Here is a 23,078-nt window from a genome sequence, read left to right as displayed (position 1 = left end):
TTACTAAAAGCCTTTAAGAGAAGGATATGATGGTTAAGGGATATGGAAGCAGGAAATGCAACATCACAGGAGACAGTTACAGGGGTTGGTGTCTAGTTTGTATTTTAAATAAAATGATGACATGGTTAAGAACTGAAGGTTATGATAGATGAGGATCAGACTGCTGAACAGAGCCAGCTGATTTAAATTGGTTTGTCACAACTTTAATGTTGCACATAATTTGGCAGTTTGCTATATATTATTTCTCATCTAATGCACTTAGATTGAGAACTTTAAAAATAAACTTTGATATTAGGTATTTGAAAGGACACTAAGGGACTAATCCATGCTGAGAGCTTGATAGAAAATCTCAAAAAACTCCCAGTGCCTCAAGTGATTTGTTTATTTTTAAAAGGGAACTTCAAGGCACTGACCCTTTGCACCAATGTTCTCACCTCTGTATGAGTCAGTGCAAGTTCTAGAACACGCCACTGAAGTTTACTAGCCCAGACAAAGATCTACTCACCCACTCTTCCACAAAAAGGAACAAGGCATTACTAACTTCCTTACCAATAAAAGTTGTCATCATCCTTCCCAAGCCAGCATAAGTGCAAGACTGCACTGCATAGTGCTAGCATGTGTTATTGCAATACATGTCTCCATCTAAGAGGAGGCACTTACATGGGTATACAGTGACCCCTGTTTGTCTGCTGAAGAGGTGGTTTTTGGGGTGCACAGAGAAAAAAATTCCTTTCTGGGCACTACTACAGGAGGAGAGTGAAGCCCAGTTAATAAAAAAAGGAGAGCTGGAGAGATAGTTGAGAGTTGAGCTCACATTAGAAGGGAAGCAGAAGGCAGGAGCAGAGATTAGGAACCAGGAACAGGAAGCAGAAGCTGGAAGAGAAATAGGAACCTTGCATAAAAATCAACAGCATCTGGGCTATTCTCTAAAAACTGCAGCAACAACTGTTAATGAAGGTAGAGATCCAAGTTGGGTTTTATCATGCTAGCAGATTCTTTTGAAATAAGCACAGAGGACCATAAACTTAAAGGATAAGCAGTTTACATATGAACACACACTGGAATACCTTCCAAGTTATACAATCCTAAAGGCATTTTTGCCATCTTAAAGGTGCTATATGTGCACAATTTGAGAAGAGGTGCTCACAGCACTGTGATATTAATTAATTAAATCTTGCTATCTTCTTAAATAAAATAAGTACTACACCTATCCTTTTATAGATGAGGGAAAAAATGCAGAGCGGTGAAGTGATGTGCCCAGGAGTAACATAGGAAGTCTGTGGCAGAGCACAGAAATAAGACTTCCTATTTCAGACAGCATGTGTGAAGAGGATGCACCTCACGTTATTGAGATATCATTAAAGTGCTCATCACATAGCATCTGTGTGCCTCGAAGTGAGAAAATAAATCCCTGTCCAAAAATTCTCCATTATTTCCTCGGCTACAGTTATATTGGGGTTGTTCTTGCCTGTTTATATCCCAGGAAGTCATGAGCAGGTCTACAGTCATCAATACCGAAGGAAGGCTTGGGTAAGGAGAGGAGTAGCAGACTGGGCTCTAAAGATGATAAAACTTGGACCCATCCAGATCTCCAGTGGAAGGGAATTTCACATCTAAGGGCTTGCCTCTGAGAATGCCAGGACTCCAGCTCCTAGGAGTTATACACTGAGCTCCCTCAGCTATGAATACCTTCTTGATTGCAGCTGCTATCATGGCTGAGGCGAGGAGGAAGGCAGACAGCCAGGCCCCAGGGTGGGTTTTAAAGATTAGCATCAGGACCTACATGAAAATCTCTAGGAACTCTGACAAGCTCTTGGCTTTCCTTAAGTCAATGCAAGACCTACATCCAGACTTCTGTACTCAAAACTTCTCCTCCCATCCCAGAAGCAAATTAGTATTCCCACACTGTCACTGGAACAGTGCCCCTTTAACAATATGGCAGCTGTCAGCAGGCAGCTCACAAACTCTATCTTTAAAGAACTAAATTACAATTGTGTTGAGATGCTTTTCCATTCAGAACTCAAAACCCTGTGCTGAGCACTGGGCAGAGTTCCTTTATATCCAGTTTCTTTTCTGTCAGGAGTTAGTTCCAGCGTGAGGTTTTTTCAAGATTTTACCATAGAGCAGGGGTCGGCAACCTTTCAGAAGTGGTGTGCAGAGTCTTCATTTATTCACTCTAATTTAAGGCTTCGCGTGCCGGTCATACATTTTAACGTTTTTAGAAGGTCTCTTTCTATAAGTCTATAATATAGAAAGAAACTATTGTTGTATGTAAAGTAAACAAGGTTTTAAAAATGTTTAAGAAACTTAATTAAAAATTAAATTAAAATGCAGAGCTCCCCTGACCGGTGGCCAGGACCCGGGCAGCGCGAGTGCCACTGAAAATCAGCTTGCATGCTGCCTTTGGTACATGTGCCATAGGTTGCCTACCCCTGCCACAGAGCAAAGCTGTGAGTTTAAGAGCTTTCTGCTGAAGAGTTTGGATATTGATGGATCAATAGCATAAGATCCCCTGAGAGTGCAAACACAGATTCATAGGCTGGAATGAGTCTATGTTACAATCAGATTTGCTTAAGTATTAACTGTTGCTGGTGCTTAGGAAATAAATAGCTACTGTACCTTCACTACTTTTGGTGGAGAGGTGTCAGTCTGGTTGACTGGTTTGGAATCAGAGCTCTGCTGTTTTGTGTAGACATGTCTCTTGGCTTCAGTCTCACTCTGTGAGTTTAGTTCAGCTGGAGAAGGGAGGGGAAGGAAAGTTCTGTTCAACTCATTTTTAAAAACCAAAAGAAACTCCTAGGAAGTTCAGTCTGGTAAGACCATGTAGTAATTATGTCAGAGAAAGGCTTAAAGGTCTGTCTGTTCCTGAACGTGTATGACTAAAGCATTAGTGCCAGAGCAAGCAAATATATTTACTCATCTTTTTCTGCACTGAAATTATCAAATGATTGAGTGGCTGTGTTGAGGGAATGAGATAGGTGCCAGCTTCTCAGTATGCACTAACCTCGTTTCTGGGAAATACAGCTCCACTTTAATAAAATGGTTAAGCACACGCCTAAAGTTAAGCTTGAAGTTAATGGGCTATAAACGTGCATAAATACCTTTGGAAGGCAATTTAGCCAATCAGCTACTGCTAATATATTTATTGAGTAATCTGTTGGCTACAGTGCTTGTTGTATTTGGCTCTGGAACACTAAGTCCAAATGGTGGGAGAACTGCACTTTTGGGGTTAAATTTAACCCCTTTATAAAGCAAGCATTAAAGCTGTCTCAGCACTACAGTTACAAACCAGTTTATAAACCTGATAAATATTCCCAGGTCTTGAGCTGGTCTGAGATTTTAGCACAAGATTTTTACTAGAAAAATCCCAAGAATCTGAAGGGGTTTCAAGTGTTGAAATAAGATTGTTACTTCTGAATATAGTAATCTTTAAAAACATTTTTTTAAAAAGTCCCAATTTTATTAACAAGATCTGCTCCTTCTGGGCTATCATATGACAAGTTTCATAATCAGTAAATTCTACAGCCAAATTTCTAAACCACTGGAAATGGGAGATTATAAGACAAGGCTGACCATTACAGGGCCTGAACCAATGTCCACTTTAACCAAACAACTGGTTTATATGTGCTACAAAATTACAAGGCGGCACCTAGATAATGTGAGTGGCCTGCCATTATGTGTGTTAGTGTACCTACTGGGTTCCGGATATGTGTATTAGTGTAGCAGGGTGATTATCTGCTCCTGCCCTGAGGGGCTTGAAACAGCCCAGGAGAGGGCTGGGGCTGGGAGCAAAGCCCCAGCTGATTGGGGGAAGTGGCTGCAGCTGGGGCCATGCCCCAAACAGACTAACCAGGCCTTATAAGGTGGCTAGGGCAGCCAGAATCTCAGGATTCTCTCTCTGCTTGTAGAGAGAAAAGGGCCTGGCTACTAGGGAGCTGAGCAGGGTACTGGGAGTGCAGCAGGGCTGGGGGAAGGCTAGAGGAGCTGGGGAGTTCCAGCCTGGAAAACTCCCAGGTTGTGGGCCTAGCTGAGGGCCTAAGACCAGCACTGGGGCTGCAGAGCGGCAGCTCAGCTAGAGAGAGGCAGCAGGTCCAATCCACCCTTGCTTGTGATGAGTGGTGTATACTGCAGTCTGCCCCAGGGAGTGGGGCTAGATGGTGACTGGCAGTAGCCTTACCCTGAGGCGAGGTGGGGTTAATGGGTGGGTGTTCCCTGGGGAGGGGAGACCCTAAGACTGAGGGGTTACTGCCAGGGGGCAGCACCCCTGATAACAGGGCACTGGATCTGGGAGGGATGCAGGGGTCAGTGGTAAGGTGGATCATCAGCCTGCAGGGGGTGCTCCAGGATGCTAGAAGAGCTAATTCCCTGAGAAGACCAGCAGGAGGTGCTGCAGGGGTGAATCCTGCATGCTTACAGTTAGGATCTGAGTTCTTATGCTCAGATTGCTTCATAAAGTTAAATGGAATCCAGTCTTGACTAGCATATCCCTGTGATTAAATGGGAATCCTGATGCTTCCTCCGGAAGCTATGGGTTCTAAGGGCAAACTGATCTCAACATAAGCATGGCAGGTAAGACGACAGTGCCAACACATCCTGCCATCCACCTGCCCACTCTATTTATTGGGCTAGGCAAATGAGTGCTTACTGGTGCCATCTTCAGAAAGATTGGAATGGAAACCCAGACTCTTCTCCCTGAAGAAAACCTGCAAAAGTAATGTTATATTATAAAAACAACCCAGGAAACTACAGACCAGTTAGTTTAACTTCTGTGCCAGGGAAGATAATGGAGCAGGTAATTGAAGAAATCATCTGCAAACACTTGGAAGGTGGTAAGGTGATAGGGAATAGCCAGCATGGATTTGTAAAGAACAAATCGTGTCAAACTAATCTGATAGCGTTCTTTGATAGGATAACGAGCCTTGTGGATAAGGGAGAAGCGGTGGATGTGATATACCTAGACTTTAGTAAGGCATTTGATACGGTCTCGCATGATATTCTTATAGATAAACTAGGAAAGTACAATTTAGATGGGGCTACTATAAGGTGGGTGCATAACTGGCTGGATAACCGTACTCAGGGTATGTCTACATCTACAATTTTGCAGCGCTGGTTGTTACAGCTGTATTAGTACAGCTGTATACGGCCAGCGCTGCAGAGTGGCCACACTTACAGCAACCAGCGCTGCAAGTGGTGTTAGATGTGGCCACACTGCAGCGCTGTTGGGCGGCTTCAAGGGGGTTCGGGGAACGCAAGAGCAAACCGCGGGGAAGCAGGTCTCCTTCCCCGGGTTGCTCCAGTGTTCCCCGAACCCCCCTGCAAGCAGATCTCCTTCCCCGCGGTTTGCTCTCGCATTCCCCGAACCCCCGTGCAAGCAGGTCTCCTTCCCCGCGGTTTGCTCTCACGTTCCCCGAACCCCCTCCCCGCAAGCAGGTCTCCTTTCCCGCAGGGTGCTCTCGCGTTCCCCGAACCTCCCTGCAAACCGTGGGGAAGGAGACCTGCTTGCACGGGGGTTCGGGGAACGCGAGAGCACACTGCGGGAAAGGAGACCTGCTTGCGGGGTGGGGGTTCGGGGAACGCGAGAGCAAACTGCGGGGAAGGAGACCTGCTTCCCCGCGGTTTGCTCTCGCGTTCCCCGAACCCCCCTGCAAACCGCGGGGAAGGAGACCCGCTTGGGGGGGGGATTCGGAGAACACAGGAGCAAACCGCGGGGAAGGAGACCTGCTTGATTACCAGAGAGGTATCCTCAGGTATGCTGGGATACCTGCTTATTCCACGGAGGTCAAGAAAAGCGCTGGTAAGTGTCTACACTTGATTACCAGCGCTGGATCACCAGCGCTGGATCCTCTACACCCGAGACAAAAACGGGAGTACGGCCAGCGCTGCAAACAGGGAGTTGCAGCGCTGGTGATGCCCTGCAGATGTGTACACCTCCTAAGTTGCAGCGCTGTAACCCCCTCACCAGCACTGCAACTTTGTGATGTAGACAAGCCCTCAGAGAGTAGTTGTTAATGGCTCCCAATCCTGCTGGAAAGGTATAACAAGTGGGGTTCCGCAGGGGTCTGTTTTGGGACCGGTTCTGTTCAATATCTTCATCAACGATTTAGACGTTGGCATAGAAAGTACGCTTATTAAGTTTGCGGACAATACCAAACTAGGAGGGATTGCAACTGCTTTGGAGGACAGGGTCAAAATTCAAAATGATCTGCACAAATTGGAGAAATGGTCTGAGGTAAACAGGATTAAGTTCAATAAAGATAAATGCAAAGTGCTCCACCTAGGAAGGAACAATCAGTTTCACACATACAGAATGGGAAGAGACTGTCCAGGAAGGAGTATGGCAGAAAGAGATCTAGGGGTCATAGTAGACCACAAGCTTAATATGAGTCAACAGTGTGATACTGTTGCAAAAAAAGCAAACGTGATTCTGGGATGCATTAACAGGTGTGTTGTAAACAAGACACGAGAAGTCATTCTTCCGCTTTACTCTGCGCTGGTTAGGCCTCACCTGGAGTATTGTGTCCAGTTCTGGGCACCGCATTTCAAGAAAGATGTGGAAAAATTGGAGAGGGTCCAGAGAAGAGCAACAAGAATGATTAAAGGTCTTGACAACATGACCTATGAAGGAAGGCTGAAGGAATTGGGTTTGTTTAGTTTGGAAAAGAGAAGACTGAGAGAGGACATGATAGCAGTTTTCAGGTATCTAAAAGGGTGTCATCAGGAGGAGGGAGAAAACTTGTTCACCTTAGCCTCCAATGATAGAACAAGAAGCAATGGGCTTAAACTGCAGCAAGGGAGATTTAGGTTGGACATTAGGAAAAAGTTTCTAACTGTCAGGGTAGTTAAACACTGGAATAGATTGCCTAGGGAAGTTGTGGAATCTCCTTCTCTGGAGATATTTAAGAATAGGTTAGATAAATGTCTATTAGGAATGGTCTAGACAGTATTTGGTCCTGCCATGAGGGCAGGGGACTGGACTCGATGACCTCTCAAGGTCCCTTCCAGTCCTAGAGTCTATGAGTCTATACTGTGAACCATATGAAAGTCAGCTGGGCTCACCAGTTAGACTCAAATTTATAAATGGATCCTCCCAACATGAGTAGCAAAACAATGGGCAATTAATAGAACACTAAAACAGAAAAGCCTGTTTACTAGCCAATGACCACCCTAAGTTAAGAACTTCAACGATGTTAGCACTGGCTACAAAACATGTTCTGGATTTCTCACCTTCTTCAGGGCCTCCTTCACTGCCACTTTTTAAGTAGTCAAGGATACATAGGAGCTTAAGTGACTGATTTTGAAAGTTCTTCCCCTAAAACTACAAGCTGTGATGCTCCCAGTTTAGACCAAACATGCTTGGTCTGTCTTCTACATCCTTCTTTAGAAAAGAATTTACAAATTTCACTGTTTTATGCCTTCTGCTCAGCTCACACATAAATACTGTCAGGTACAAGATTTTCATTAACAGAACTGTTAACACAGCCTAGTATAAACTTGGTTCAGGTATGGAATAATTTACATACCAGGTGAAAAGCTCAATGCGGGTTCTAGAGGGCTATTTTAACCTGGTTCTCTCTATATGTTAAATAAAATATAGCTTAAATATACTTACACATTGAGGAACTAAAATGCCATAATCAGATTAACAGCAGAACCTCACTCATTCACACTAATGACTGAAAGTCCTATTGCAAAGGATTGCACTTTGGAAATTAATGAGGAAGTAAACAAGTCCAGATAACATACTTTGTTCATCTGACTAGTTCAATTTTTATGATACTGCCTAATAAGCATTCCACAGTTTACTTTGTACCCATAACAAAGAATTTTTAACCACTCTGTTACTGAATCTTTGGGATGTACAAGATGAGGGGAGCAGTGGTTTTTTGCACTTGAATTATGAGTGTACAGGTGAGTGAGGTTCTGTTGAACCTCTCTTTCTCCAGAAATTTCTGCCATTTAATAGGTGTGCCCTGGACAGGGACACTAGATTGATCCTGCAGTGATGTCAAAGTGACTATCCTACTACCACACAGTCTATTTAATGTGGGTTCTTACACTGTGCTCATATTACACATCAAGTCAGTCACTAAAGGAGTGCCTATAAATTAAAGTAACTTCACTCTAAGAGCTAGCAGAGAGAGGGTTTTATTCAAGCCTCCCATTCAACAGAAGAAAGTCTAAGAGAAACTGCTTTTATTTAATAGGTTTCCTTTTAAGAGGCTCCCCTTGGTGGCTGTTTTCCCACCCCACAAGCAGCTAAAATGTGAAGACTCACTCAGTTCCCAGCAAGAAGCTGAAAGCAACAGTCTGGCTGCCTGCAGAGGGAAGTGCGGAAAGGTTTAAAAGCCCTCCCAGCATTAGGCTGCCATGTGTTCGGAAAGCTTGTAATGCTCAGTATCTGAATTATTATTGTTTGGCTACTTTTATCCCCCTTCTACCATCCCCCAATTTAAGTCACAGATGCCTTGAGACTTTGCTTATTGTGTGAATAAGGGGACAGTAATTATATACTCATTTTTAAATTAAGTTTAAATAGCAGGAACAAAAAAGCTAATCAGGTTGCCAGTTACATTAAACAAGATCTGGCAAGTATGCCGCAGAGACCCACTTTCAAGTCATTGTGACCCAGTACTTTGCATGTACACATCTTCTCTCATCTGAGGCTCCCCAGGCACTTTACCAGAAATTTAAGTGTGCAAGCAAAGCATCTACAAGATGTTGTCCCCATTTCAGAGAGGGGAAAAATGGCACAGAAGAGTATAGTGGCTTGCCCAAAAGTCACTCAGGAATGGCAGAGTCAGAAATGAGATACAGGAGGCCCCACTTCCAGTCTGCTGCTGCTATTAGATAATGCTTCTTCCTCCCATGTTCTTAATATGCCATCATTATGAAATTCAAGGATTCTGCCACATCAAGAACATTTACTATATTTGACAGACAAGCGCAACCCCCTCTAGACAAAGTTATAAAAAATAGCTAAATATTCTGCACACAAAGGACTTTATTTAGAGTCTTATAAATTAAGATTTCTCTTGCCTGTTTGTAATTACCATCCTACATTTTGATCATCTCAAAATCATGAGTGTCACAGCATGCAAATAATTTGTATCAGCCAATACAGCTCAATTTCCAGATGCCTGCTGTGTGTCTTGAAGCAGTTCCATTTCAAGGAGAGTTCTTGATCCTCAATCAATATGAGTGCATCTTACCTTATCCCCATCTTGATGGGAAACGGAGTCCTCAGGACTTGGTGGCACATTCTCCTTCTGCTCAGATTTGTAACTCCTGATTTCACTGTCACTGGCTTGAGTCTCATTCTATAGAACAAAGGAATTGAGTGTTGACATCCTTTTTCCCTTAGAGTGAGAACTTTCCATGCTTCTTCTTAAAAGAAGTCTTGTGAATACTATGTCTTGTAACACACAGCTGATGACTGAAGGGAGTCTACAAATATTTGATGAGTGAAATACACCGAGGGAGAGGAAATGTAGGATAATAAAGGGAGTATAACTTTTATTCCATATCATCATCACAGTATCAAAATACCTTTCCACCAAGAACCAACCGAGTCTGTCCTTAAAGCCAACTGTTCTTTCTTTCTTCTTGTCACTCTGGATAATTCCACATCTTCCCTTACCTGAAATGCTGCCTCGTTTTGTTTTATTTAGGTCATAAGCACTTCAGGGCAAGGAACATGTATTATTCTCTAATGAACTATGAAAGTGAGTTCTGCCCTAGCTTCAATGCACGTCAACCAGCCAGGTGACAAACTGGACCTTCATCTTTCTCAAAGTTTGTCTCATTTCAGGAAAGTTTTACAGAAAAGTCTTCCAAATTTTCATCTAAAAAACCCCAGAGAAACCTCATGTTTCCTTTGCCAATCAATCAGTAGACTCTGTGGCAACGCAATGCTCATGCCTTTCATGAGACAGCCTTTCTGCGGCAGGGGAAGAAGCTGCCCAGCACCAGCACCATAGGACATCAAAAGGCCTTAAAAAAAAAATACGGCTCTATATGCTAGTCCTTATCTTTTTGGAACCCTAGTGTTTAATATGACAGGTCTTTAAATAGAAGTAATTTTTCCAAGTATCCTTTGCAGTGTTCTGAAGGGATTATGCCATCACACTTCCAACAGAAGAAAATATACAGTATCCTTACGGCTGGTCTACACTGGCACTTTACAGCACTGCAACTTTCTTGCTCAGGGGTGTGAAAAAACACCCCCTTGAGCACATCAAGTTTTAGAGCTGTAAAGCGCCAGTGTAGACAGTGCCCCAGCACTGGGAGCTGCGCCCCTTGTGGAGGTGGGTTTTTGGGGGGGTTTATTAAAGAGTGCTGGGAGAGCTCTCTCCTAGCGCTCTGCTTCAACTACACAAGCCATGTGCAGCAGCACTTTAACGTTGCCAGTGTAGACAAGCCCTTGGTCCTGATCAGGTGCTGTCTTCACGGACAACCCTCAAAAAAGAGTTCTCTCCCCAAAAATAATTTAATAATTCTGTTTTATAGCATATATAGGCCTGGACCTTGCTTTAAGATTTTACCGGTATTTCAGCTGGATACATACAGGATGAAGTAGGAATGTACACATTGCACACTTCCACACCAGCAAGATCCATTGAGCTCCCTGACTGTGGGGAATACAAGGAATTCATAGTGGGGAGATAGCTTTCAGTGATTCTGCCAAGGAATAAGAGCCATAGCTTCAACTGGCTTATTTGGAAATTATTGTAAACATTGCTGTAGCAATTTGCATCCACACTTAGCTACAATCAATGTTAAGAGGCCACAATAGAATTCTGCTGGGAGTGACTGAAGGTGATAATCTATATAGCATAGGCTCAGACAGCAGGGGCATTCAAATAAGCTCTGCTCACAATGGGACATCAAGCCAGACTAGTGTTCCAGCTGGTGTGGTTTGGACTTCACAGTGAACAAAACCTAAAGGAGTCCATTTGTTAAACGGCTGGCTGCTGGCTTCTAGGGAATGGTTTAGTCAGTGAACCCCAGCCATCTCTGTTACAAACTGGAAAAGACAATTTAACAAACAATGTAACACAGGGAAGCATGATCTAAAATCTGCTATTAGCAGTTAAGCAGATTTATTACACTGGCTGCAATTACTTTCAGCTCATGCCATTAAGTTTACTTCAGGTACTGTCCAAAGTCTTGAGAATTAGACCCACACTGCATATGGCATGGAGAAATCCCTTCAGCTTGGGCTGGGGTGTTCCAGCAGCAAGATTCAAAATGCATCTCTAGATATAGACACTTCTAAGAACCACAAGCACTTGCCAAGCTGAACTTGGAGACTCTTCAACACTGGGGGCCAAAGAGTCACCCATCTACTTTCTCTACCTAGAATAGTCATCCACGTGGAATGTATGGCTAGAAAGGACACAAGTTCAACAAAAGCCTCTAACATTAAACAAAGCAGCTGATGGTTCCAATTGACACACCCCTTTCTGGTACATAAGCTTAGACTCTTGCTGTTTCTTTAGCTACAGTACAGTTTGCTGTGATTCACTAGCTTCTCATTTCCTGTTCAGTTATCTGGCCAACGAGGACAGCTCAGATCTTTGTAATAGCCTGTTTCTTACCTGTGCTGAGTTCATATGAATAGATGAGAAAAGGGATGTGAAGAGGAATGGTTGCAAAGGGGAAGATGGCTGGTTATAAAGCACAGGACTATGTCAGGAGATCTGAACTCTATTGTATTATCTTGGGTAAGTCACTTCATCTCACTGTGTCTCACTTTCCCCGAAATCACAGGGATAAGATTACATTTCATTAGTGTTTTTAAAGCATGCAGAGATCCTCAGATACAGAGTGCTACAGACATGCAGAAAAAGAAAAAGATTCCAGTTGCATTTCAAAGGAGGGTCTTCAGATAGCATGTCACCAGTTGAGTCTTTAGAAAGTATTAAGATTACTTCAGGAACGGGCAAGTACACATCTCTTCCTGCAGTTTTCTCAATTCTTCAGAGCAGAAGACAGCTTTTAATTCCAAATGAGACAATGAATACTATGTTCTCATCAAACATGAGAACATTACATTTTAATAGCCTAATTTCCATCAGAACCATTTACTAGCCTCAGGGCTACACCAGTAGGACACCCACTACTTCACAGACACGTACCACGCGGCCTGTGGAGCTGCCTTGCTTGGACACAGCTGCCTGGTACTTTGCCAGTCTATCCTTTATTGAAGTTTCTGTTAAGTGAGGCATCTCCAGGTTTCTTCTACTCTCTGGCTTGTCTGGGTTGAGTGTTGGAGAGCTACAGACCAGGTGATCTGGAACAAGGACATTATATGATTAGAGTAACCTTCATAATTGAAGCACTGAATAGCAAAATCTTCTGTTTAAAGAGATTCAGCTCTCTTCTTCCTCCACTCTCAAAACAGACGGGAATCCCAGACTTGAGAGATGTTCTACCCCATGGCTTATGCTATACCAGGAGTATCAGTCTACCCTTGCAAATACAACTGAATCCTAAAAGCAGCACCTCAGAACGTGCAGTTAACATCTGCTTTGGCACAATCCAGCCAGTAAACTCCTCAGCAGTAAAGACGGTAAAAACAATCTGTACTTAGGAGAACATATAGGCATTATCAAGCAGATGGCAGGTGAGAAGTGCTGAGGAGAACAAATGGGTTCAATTTTATTTAACCCAGAAAAGAATGGTAATGCAAGACTGTTCATTACACCACTAATGTACCCAGATTTTGGTTTGTTTCTTTGGGGTTTTTTTGGGGGGGTGGGGGGAGGGGGGAGGAGATGGAGACGGAGAAGGGAAGGAACATAGGGCTATTTTAAAAAAATAAAAGGGAGGGGAGAGGTGAAGCTTAGCCCTCCACTACTAATAAATCCCCAAATATACCATTTACATGGTGTCTTCCATCTGAAGATCTCAAAACAAAAACACTTCATAAAACAACTAAACCTAATTTCACATCATACCGGCAAGATGGGCAAGAGCTATCTATTTTACATAAGAGGAGACAGAAGAACAGATATTAAGCATTTTGTCCAGATCTCAACTCCCAGTGCTCTGTCACGGATTACCAAGCCATCCTTTTTTCACATCAATTCACCACTATCTTACAGCCTTTATTTTAGACAGGGAAAAGATTTAAGGGCCCAGCACCTCTGATTATTCAACTAACTAGCTTCCCAGTTAAGGTCCACTTACAAAATAGTTTTGACCACAAGTGGAGAACTAGAAATGAAGAGACCTTTCACTAACTAACGCAGCCTCAAAATGAAAAATTCATTTTAATTTAGAAGGCATAATGTTTTAACAGGGTGTAGAATGGTAAGAATTGGTACCTTTAATTGCTCTCTCTAGCCTGGCTCAGATAAGGATATTGTTTGCAACATTAGGAAGTAAAGTTCAATGCTAGCCATAGGCTGGAAACATAGGAGTTGCATTTAAAGCTATATTTCTAACAAAAGCTATTTCAAGATACCTGGATAATAACAAGGTAGTGTTCATGAGTCAAGAATTCCACAGCAGGTGCCTAACTTTTGGAGGGATTTAAAGCAACATGAAGAATTTCACAGTACTGGGTCACAAGGGAAATACTGGCAGGCAGGGAATTAGGGAGAAGAGTGTTTATTATTTCTTTGGTTTCTAAATTAAGTTTATTTTCCAAGACAAGTACCACCACCATCTAATAGAACATGGGACTAGGAATCAAGAGATATGGCTTCTATTAGCTCTGTTATGAAGTTTTCTCCCATGCCCCAGTTTTTCTGTAGGATCCCGGAGAAAGATACGGGGTGCAAAGATATTATGTAAAAAAAGCTTAGTTTATTAGTGTTCATAATCATCATCAATCATTCCCAGCTCTTATCTAGCACTTATCAGTAGATCTCAAAGCACTTTACAAAGGAGGTCAGTATCGTTATTCCCATTTTACAGATGGGGAAAACAGGTGAAGCAAATTGTCCAAGGTCACCCAGCTGGAGAGTGACAGAGTAGGGAATAAGAACCCAGCTCCTTTGAGTCCCAGTCCAGTACTCAAGGGCCACACTGCCTCGAGCTTCCGATGGAAGGCGTTCTATCTCCTTCCTCTGACAGACAATGTTATTCCCCTACTGTTACATGCACAAAAGGGAGTTGTTTTAATGCACAGGCCCAAATGGCTCGAGACTACCAACCTGAAGCATTATGGCTCCTCTCTCCAGAGCAGATGTCAAGGTCCTCTGAAGAGAAGCTGTTTTCAGAGATTCTCCTGTTATCTGCAGTCCTACTCTGGTCCTGAAAAATCTGTAAAACAAAAACCACTTATGAGCGGTCTGGACAAGCCAGAGATTGTTGTGCATAATCCTTTGAGATGCATAGGTGACTCTAGCAAATCTCCTTTACTGGACTAAACAAATCTAGCAGATGTCCTATTTAAGCAATATCACGTTTGGTCACAGGATACCTACCTCTCCAGACACATCCATAGATGCCTTTTGATTGTGAAAAACAACTAGAATGCTATGTGCTAGATGCTGATCTCCAGTACATAACCTACAAGTTAGATGTCCAGGGAAGGAGATATATAAGCACTCATACCAGTTTATAAATTAACAGTTAACAAGCGCAGTAACAATCATTTAATCAAGATGTGAAATTGAAATAGGTTTTAAGATACCAATACATCCAGGAGCAGCACCAGGGTTTTTGGTGCCCTAGGCGGGGGGTCCTTCCATGCTCCCGGTCGTTGGCGGCAATTCTGCGGCGGGGGAGGGGGGTGTCCTTCTGCGCTCCCAGTCTTCGGGGCACTTCGGCAGCAGGTCCCAGAGCGAGTGAAGGACCCGCCGAATTGCCGACGATGACCCAGAGCACGGAAGGATCCCCCAACCGCCAAAATGCCACGCTCCCAAATCCTGGTGCCCGCGGTCGCCTAAATGGAAACACCAGCCCTGAATACATCAGCATTACTATTCAGTAACTACAAAGGAGAATGAAAACTTGTAACTGAAGTCATCTGCTACTTTGATATCAATCAATAAGCACAACTTATCAGAGTCAGACTGACCCCCAGATTAGGTCCGGTAGTCAGGCTGACTGCAATAGGTTGGTGCTGGACAGAAATAGCCTCAGATCTCCAGGATAAACCACCAACAACACGGCTGTGATGCTGGATACAATGCCTCTGTATAAATCCACGGTACACCCACACTTTGAATACCATGTGCAGATCAGGTTGCTCCATCTCAAAAAAGTTATTAGAATTGGAAAAGGTACAGAGAAGGGGAACAAAAAATGATGAGAGGTATGGAACAGGTTCCACATGAGGAGAGATTGAAGAGACTGGGATTTTTTTTTTTAAACTGAAAAGACTACTAAGGGGGATATGACAGAGGTCTATAAAAATCATGAATGGTGTGGAGAAAGTGAACAAGGAAGTGTTATTTACCCTTCCACAAGAACCAGGGGTCACCCAACGAAATTAATAGGCAGTAGGTTTAAAACAAACAAAAGGAAGTACTTGGTCACATAACTCAGTGTCAGCCTGTGAAACTTGCTGCCACGGGATGTTGTGACAGTCAAAACTATAACTGGGTTCAAAAAAAGAAGAAAGAAGTTCCTGCAGGATAGGTCCATCAAGGACGATTAGCCAAGATGGTCAAGGATGCAACCCCACGCTCTGGCTGTCCCTAAGCCTGACTGCCAGATGCTGGGAAATGACGACGAGATGGATCGCTCAACTACTGCCTTGTTCATTCTGAAGCATCCAACACTGGCTGCTGTTAGAAGGCAGATACTGAGCTAGATGGACCATCGACGTGACCCAGCATGGCCATTCTCATGCTAGGGTGTTTTGTACGAGCAGCATAGACATTCTCTGGTCAGCTCCTTCAGATTTTATACGTATTTGCTGCAATCAACTCTCAAATGGCTCCCTATAAAACTTTTTAGTGCACAATAAAAAATAAATCCAACAATTATAGAAAAGTTTCAACAGCTCCTCTGAATTCTCTGTGGTGTGCAGAGTTTAGTTTGCCTACACCTGTTTGTCGGCAAACCTTTCAGAAGTGGTGTGTCGAGTCTTCATTTATTTATTCACACTAATTTAAGGTTTTGCATGCCAGTAATACATTTTAATGGTTTTTAGACTGTCTCTTTCTGTAAGTCTATAATATATATACACAACAATATATAGTTCTCTAAACTATTGTTGTATATAAAGAAACAAGGTTTTTAAAATGTCTAAGAAGCTTCATTTAAAATTAAATTAAAATGCAGAGCCCCCCAGACTGGTGGCCAGGACCCAGGCAGTGAGAGTGCCACTGAAAATCAGCTTGTGTGCCGCCTTTGGTACACGTGCCACAGGTTGCCTACCCCTGGCCTACACCAAGACTGGATGTTTTCACAGCTGAAAGTCAACCTTTAAAAACAGCAGGAGGAGATGAGAGCTCTCTTCTCCCCAAGAAGAGTTAAGTCTCAGAGCCCACTGGAAATTAAGGGGGCAGAGATTTGGCAAAACACTCCAACCACACATTTATTTTCCTGCTTCCAACAATTTTCTCATTTTCTGGTCACCAAACTGATAGAAATTCCAGTTTTATACTAACAGAGCTGTACTATAAGATAATCTCTGTGAAAAATCAGGCCTCTTTAGCACACAGAACAGAGGATCTTCACCAGGAAAGGAAAACACAGTTGGAAAATCCCTTGTTTTCCATTGGCAAGGTTAAAGAAATTTTATATTTCTATCGTTTAGAAAATTGATAACATTGTTTTACTGGAAAAGCATTTTACTAAGAAAACTTTTCCTTCTGGTGAAGGTGCTGATAGATGCACCCAAGCAGAGCCTACACACTTCTAGGAATCTGCAGACTCCTCACAGTCAGCTCCAAGACTTGCTTGCACATTCTTCTTGTGTTCCACCATCACTACTACACTGAGCCAACACTCTGAAGTGCCTAAAACCTTACTTACAGTTTGAGATTAAAATATAGACAACAGTTTCTCTTTTCTCCAAATACACAGAGCTGAGTATTTTAGGCTGAGATTTTTGGGAGAGTGCTGCTAAGGAATAGTGTCCTTTTGGGGGATGGAAGGGTAGGGGCGAAGGTGAACTTCAGATGCACTAGCCTATTGAAAGTTCCTACTAGCGTAAATTTGGAGACATATCTGACATCTAGTTTGCAAAGTTAAACACAACGTTCATGCTTCTTTATACTGGGTGTGGTTAGCAGAAAGGAAGGTGGAACAAACAAGTTATTAGAAGTGCACAATATGACCCAGGAAGAAAGTTTAATTGGTCAGGTAAATTCATCTGGAAGTACTAAAGAACAGCAGTTCTCTTAAACCAGAAGCTCTCATGTATATAACTAAATCTTGAGTATATCTGGATTCCATTGTCATTTAAATTACAAACAATCCTTTTTAAGAACAGAGATGCCTAAGTCTAGAAGCTTCCTTGAGTTCCTTAAAGAGTGGTTTCCTCCTCCGTACATAACCCATCCTCCTTCCTGTCAGCAGACTGGAACTGATTTGAACAAACTTTCCCTGAAATCTTCGCTCAGAGATTATGTAGACTAAACACATCAACAGAAATAAAATAAAATGCTAGGGTTTCCTGAAGCTTAAGGTAAAATTATTTCATGATGCTTTGAAACCAAATTGGGCAAAATACTCCCTCGTGGTAGGATTCATTCCATTATGCATGAAAGCACACTGTATTGGCTATCCTATCAACCAGAGCAAAACCTGGTCACAGCCCCCAAGGAGGTCACAGCCCCCAAGGAGTTTACAATCTAGAGTAACTGAAGTAACTATGGTTCTGCTTAGCAGGGAGTTGAGTGATTCAAAGTCTGAGAGGTATAGTCCTTTCTTTTGTTCATCTTATGCCATCATGGGAACAAATGGACACTAGTTATAGGGCAATACGTTTAGAATAGAGTGAAATACCACTTTACTCAGTATATTGTCAAACTGGAATTCATTGCAGCAGGAAATCAGAGTCAAATACTGGAAGTAGACAGTGTCATGACTGTAGCTATGCAGTTACGTAAGTGTACTAACGTCTCAAGCCAAATCTCCTCAACTGTACATATGCATTTGTGGGGGAGGAAGAGAGGAAGGACTGGGGAGGAATACCTTCATCTGATTCAGTAAGGCACTTGCCACAAACTCGTTGTGACATCTTGGGCAAAGTACTATACTTTGCTTTACCTCAGTTTCCCCATCTGTAAAATGGGGTTTGCAACAAAAACAAATTACTAATTTCTGAAAAGCCCCAAGTTTCTTGGATGAAAGATGCTGCAAGTGCAGCATTGCCATTCCATTTGGTCTTTTGCCCAACAACTCATCTTGCTTTAGGCAAACCACACCTAATTTATATAGCAACATAAGAATACAAGTCACTACATATTAGATTAACAGTGCCAAAAAGAACAAGTACCTGCCTCAAAACAACTCCAAGGGACAATTGTATCTTAATGCTTAAATGGAATGTTTTAGGTTATGCTCCCTGACTTTAATATAGAGATACACCTATCTCATAGTGCTGGAAGGGACCTTGAAGGTCATTGAGTCCAGTCCCCTGCCTTCACTAGCAGGATCAAGTATTGATTTTGCCCCAGATCCCTAAATGGCCCCCTCAAGGATTGAACTCACAATCCTGGGTTTAGCAGGCCAATGCTCAAACCACTGAGCTATCCCTCCCCCCTAAGACAACTTTCTTTAACTACTTGCACTTGTGTGTCTTATTTGATGTGAGTCACTGCGACACACTGAAGCATCTTTGAAATTGCCAAAGACTTGAGACATTAGAACCAATAAGTAATAAAGGAAAGCTGGTCTTTTGCTTCAGGCATCAGTTTGAGTCCCACTCTCACTTCTCAGCCAGGCTGCTACTGATGTGCTTAGAAGTACTTTCTTCCCAAAGATGCAATAAACATGCATCTTACTTCTGAGATTCAGAAACTGGATCAAAATCTGAAAAGAAAATAAGAACTGGAGCTTGTGCAGGCAGTGCAGCATCCCTGGGCAAAATGTAATCCAGCCATTTTTTTGTTCAGTTTTGAGAGTCTGGATAGTTTAGTTTCTACAAACAGATGCAGATGAGGACATAAGGGGCAAAGACAGTCAGGACCAACAATTTAGGAGCTATCCATGTTGAATTACAGAACTGAGCACACTGCACTTTGAAACTACCCAGACTTGAGCTGCTTCTCCAGTTGTTCCCTACTTTAATGTAACTAAAGCATATCCCTATGCTGCATGACAATCTGCATGATATCACCCTCATATCCCCTAAAATTTCCAAGGCCAGAAAACTTACAGAAGTGCTTTTTAGTTGCAACAAAGGCCTTTCCCCTTCATTTTAAGAAACTTAAGACATCTTACTTTATAAGTTTGATTGAGGGGGGAAATTGCATGTGCAAGATGAATTTTGAGTGGGCAAGAATGGAATTTAAAGGACGAATTCCTCAAAGTTTCAGGACTTACAGAAACTGACCCCAGCAGTTCTGAATTAGCCAGTTTGCTGTGACCAAGTTTAAAATAATGACTTATCTATGACATACAGTTACCAATTCCAGCTGTTAAAGACGAGTACTTTGGTCAGCTCAAAAACACTTCCTTCCCCCAATGCTCAGATACAGTTATTCAAGTTTGGCTGGAAAACTGGTACTTTCCTGCGTTTTCATGTGCTCTGGAGAATGATTTCCTGAGAAGAAATCTCCAAAGTCACTGTTCCTTGTAATTAGCACCTTAGGGACGGAGTCAATAGCAAAGGCAGCTCTTAAAAATTTTAATGAGAACTAAGAACTCAGATTTAAACAGTTACTTGAGAAACCATTTTGAACGCCTATATTCAGGCCAAATATTCAGCCTAAACCAAAGATTCTGTTCCCCAAGCCCCCATTTATTTCATATCTAAAGTAAATACCTCCACTGTCCAAGACTGCTTTGTTTTATTGAATAATCTAATAAAACCATCACAAGTAAAACAAAGCCAGAAATAAGAAATTTTGAGAAAACTGGAGAATCCACCAGCATCAAGGCCCCAGGACTCTGTTGTAAGTCACTGGCATATGCAACTCATTTTCTAGTTAAGCAATTCTCCCTGGGGACAAAATCTGCAGTCCACATGCAGGATCAAATTTCATGAGCAACTGTAGGAAAATGCAAGCCCTGTGCGTTTGCAAGTCAAAACTAGTAAAGGCGTGAGCTCATCTAGCTATTTTCCCTGTGAGAGAATTTTCTTTGATAGGAAACATTAAGATACACAGATGAGAGTTTAGCACAAAGGAGATGGCATTTCAGCTCAGTACAATATAAAAAGTGAGCCCTTAGACTTTCCCTGTGCTTCGGCAGACCTTCCTGTCCCACAGCAGTGTGTGTTAAGCTATTCACAAAGGGATCTTAATAGTTTTAAAAACAACAACAACAACAAAAAAACAACTCACGTTTAAATGACTCGCTGCTTCTTAATTTTTCCTGTGGGCACTGAGCAGTCAGCCCCACTTTGTTTTAAAAAAAATAATTTACTCAAATACCAGTCCATTCTGTGTTTTCGATTGGATCCAACCAAAAAAAAAAAAAAAAAAGAGAGAGAGAAATAATCTATCCATCCCAGATAAACATGTTAAAAGAAGAATTCCCTGCTATTGTGGAACTGCAACACAGAGTCAGTGACTTGAGGTAAGTGTGGTAATATATTTTATTGGACCAACTGCTGTTGGTGAGAGAGACAAGCTGTGTAAGCTCAAAAACTTGTCTCTCTCAACAACAGAATTTGATCCAATAAAAGATATTACCTAACCCATCTTGTCTCTCTAATATCCTAGGACCAACATAGTTACAAGATTGCATACATGGAGAGTCCGTGACATCCATAGAGTTTTCAGCTCTTTAGCACCAACCACTTCAAGATACATTTTTCAGCTTCAGTAATGAATAAAACTGTCATTTGTACAGTTAATAGCTCTGCACCACCCCCTGCAGAGAGTTCTCAGATGCCCAGGAGGCAGTTAAGAGGCTAAAAATTAAGGTCTGAAGTTATATAATCCTTACCTTTGTTTGAGCTCCATCACCCTTCTCAAACATCATCTTTAGTTTGTTTAGTGGGATGTTATATTTCTCTATCTTCCCTGAAGAGTCCGGGTTTTCACTGGCCTCAGGTTTGCCTACTTCTTGTCTGGATTCTCTTACACAATTTTCCATTTTATCACTCTCCAGTGAGTAGATCTTAGACTCCTTGCTGTCAACACTTGGATATTTCAATTGGCCAAAGGCTCCAGAAGGTGATCGGGGTTGAGCTTTTGAATAGACCCTTGATGTTTGGTCAGTTTCTGCTTTAGAAGCAGGGTTGGTTTCTACTCCAACACTGGGGCTGGCGACCTTCTGCCTAACCTCAGTACAGTTGCTTTGTAGGGCTTCCGTCCCAGACTCTGTTTCCAATATTGGATTCTCCCACTTCTTCTTTAACACACTCAGACTCCCCCTTTTAAAATGAGGGGGAAGATTTTCTGTGTTCTAAAAAGAACAAGAAGTTAATGCCAGTCAAACTGCCTGATGAAGCATTAAAGCACTTCTTTTCTGTACAAAAGGAAGTAAAGACTCAGTGCTGATCTTAGCCCGCTGCTCTTTCAGACAGCTGTGAATAGTTACAACTGTGCCACATGGAGAAAGCATCTGATGGGGGGAGAAAAAAAGCTAGAAACTGAAGCAGGAAGTGATCAAACAGGATGGCCTTATAAGGAAAAAAAGGGAATCGAGGTCTAATGAGAGTTAAAGATGACACAAAAGGCTTGAATCCACACACTAAGGAAATCTAACAGAATTAACACCAGCAGACTTTAGAACGAGAGACTTATGTTAACAATGGGAAAAGCAGGCACATGTAGGGGGTGCTAAGCCAAATGTTGCAATGTTTTCCATCTGCTTTAAGGGAAGCAGGGAGAACAATTAACTATCTATTCCAAGAACTAAACATTATCTTTCAGAAACCACTATTACTTTGGATTTATGCTTTTCTACTTTCAGTTAGTGGCAGCATTTCAGTGCCAACAGGCCTCTAAACACAATATTTTAGACCACCCAGTACAAATTAAACATTACAATTCTTTTGCATCCATTTATAAAATCTGATCATATAGTGGGATATTTAATTCTTCTACTAAAGGTAACACTCTGATCACTGAATGACACATACTCATGCACATAAGTTACATCCTACAAGCATTGCCACACCATTGCCATAAGACAACAGAACATATTCTGGATTAGCTGGTACTGACCCACAGCAATACTACCCCTCAGATTCAAGTACCTTCAGACTACTTCTGCTCAGCAGTGATTACCCCATGTACAAACAACAGAACCCAGCATTTAGCAAATTCACATCCAATACCTGCCAGCGCTGCATTTTTGTGGTCTGCTCCTTATGGATCCTACTTGCAGATAGTTTTACTTATGGTAGAACAGGTCTGCAAGGCTTTAGAGAATTAAACAGGATTAGCAGATATATTGGGATTTAAGTCTCTCACCCCATTACTCTTCTAGTCACATTCTGAATGCTTCTCTACAAACTAACTAGAATCCACTTAAGCTTCAGGAAAAGATCAGTTTATCTGCTCACTGTATTTAAAGCATATATGAAAATTGTAGGGAAAATGGCACAATGTATTAAAGAGGTAACAAAGGTCCCCCACGTGAAGGGTTTTCAGAACAAAATTAGACACTGAAGTTCCTGCAGCTAAAGTTGCCTTGAATCCCGGGTGCACTGTTGCATACGGAGTTCTGACATGCATCATACCATGAGTCATTCTGTGCTTAGGCTCTGCTTTGCCCTGCCCGTACAAGTGATGCAATAGCTTCCAGTAGTGAGCTGGCATTCTTCCTTATTAACGCTGAGAAATTACATCCTGCAAAGCACCCCACAACTTGTTCTTATAAATAGGTTTGTAAATGTTTTAAGCAAGAATCATTGACCTCTGTCAGGTCTCAGTAAGTCTTTGGATGATCATGCAGTATGGGAATGAAGGAGCATTGAACAGGCTCCTGCCTGGTCTCTCTTGCCCTGGCTACAGTGACCCAGAGACAAGGCATGCAATACTTATTAAGTG

At 42.3% G+C, this 23,078-nt stretch overlaps 1 protein-coding gene across 2 annotated transcripts in view; it reads right to left on the bottom strand.

Moving 5' to 3' along the window:
- Positions 1 to 23,078, bottom strand: part of LIMA1 (LIM domain and actin binding 1) — a 45,763-nt gene that overhangs the window by 4,372 nt on the left and 18,313 nt on the right. The window contains exons 4-9 of one of the 2 annotated variants that reach the window (XM_030554913.1): positions 21,025 to 21,486; positions 14,163 to 14,271; positions 12,138 to 12,292; positions 9,210 to 9,317; positions 4,646 to 4,703; positions 2,620 to 2,735 (exon numbers count right to left, since the gene is read on the bottom strand). In XM_030554913.1, coding sequence (XP_030410773.1) covers positions 2,620 to 2,735; positions 4,646 to 4,703; positions 9,210 to 9,317; positions 12,138 to 12,292; positions 14,163 to 14,271; positions 21,025 to 21,486 — 1,008 coding nt within the window. The remainder of the gene's footprint in view (positions 1 to 2,619; positions 2,736 to 4,645; positions 4,704 to 9,209; positions 9,318 to 12,137; positions 12,293 to 14,162; positions 14,272 to 21,024; positions 21,487 to 23,078) is intronic. The other variant, XM_030554914.1, reaches the window with a different exon arrangement.

The sequence above is a fragment of the Gopherus evgoodei genome, chromosome 3 (genome assembly GCF_007399415.2).
Source record: "Gopherus evgoodei ecotype Sinaloan lineage chromosome 3, rGopEvg1_v1.p, whole genome shotgun sequence".
Classification (NCBI taxonomy): Eukaryota; Metazoa; Chordata; order Testudines; family Testudinidae; genus Gopherus; species Gopherus evgoodei.
This window is presented reverse-complemented; position numbering and strand designations above follow the sequence as displayed.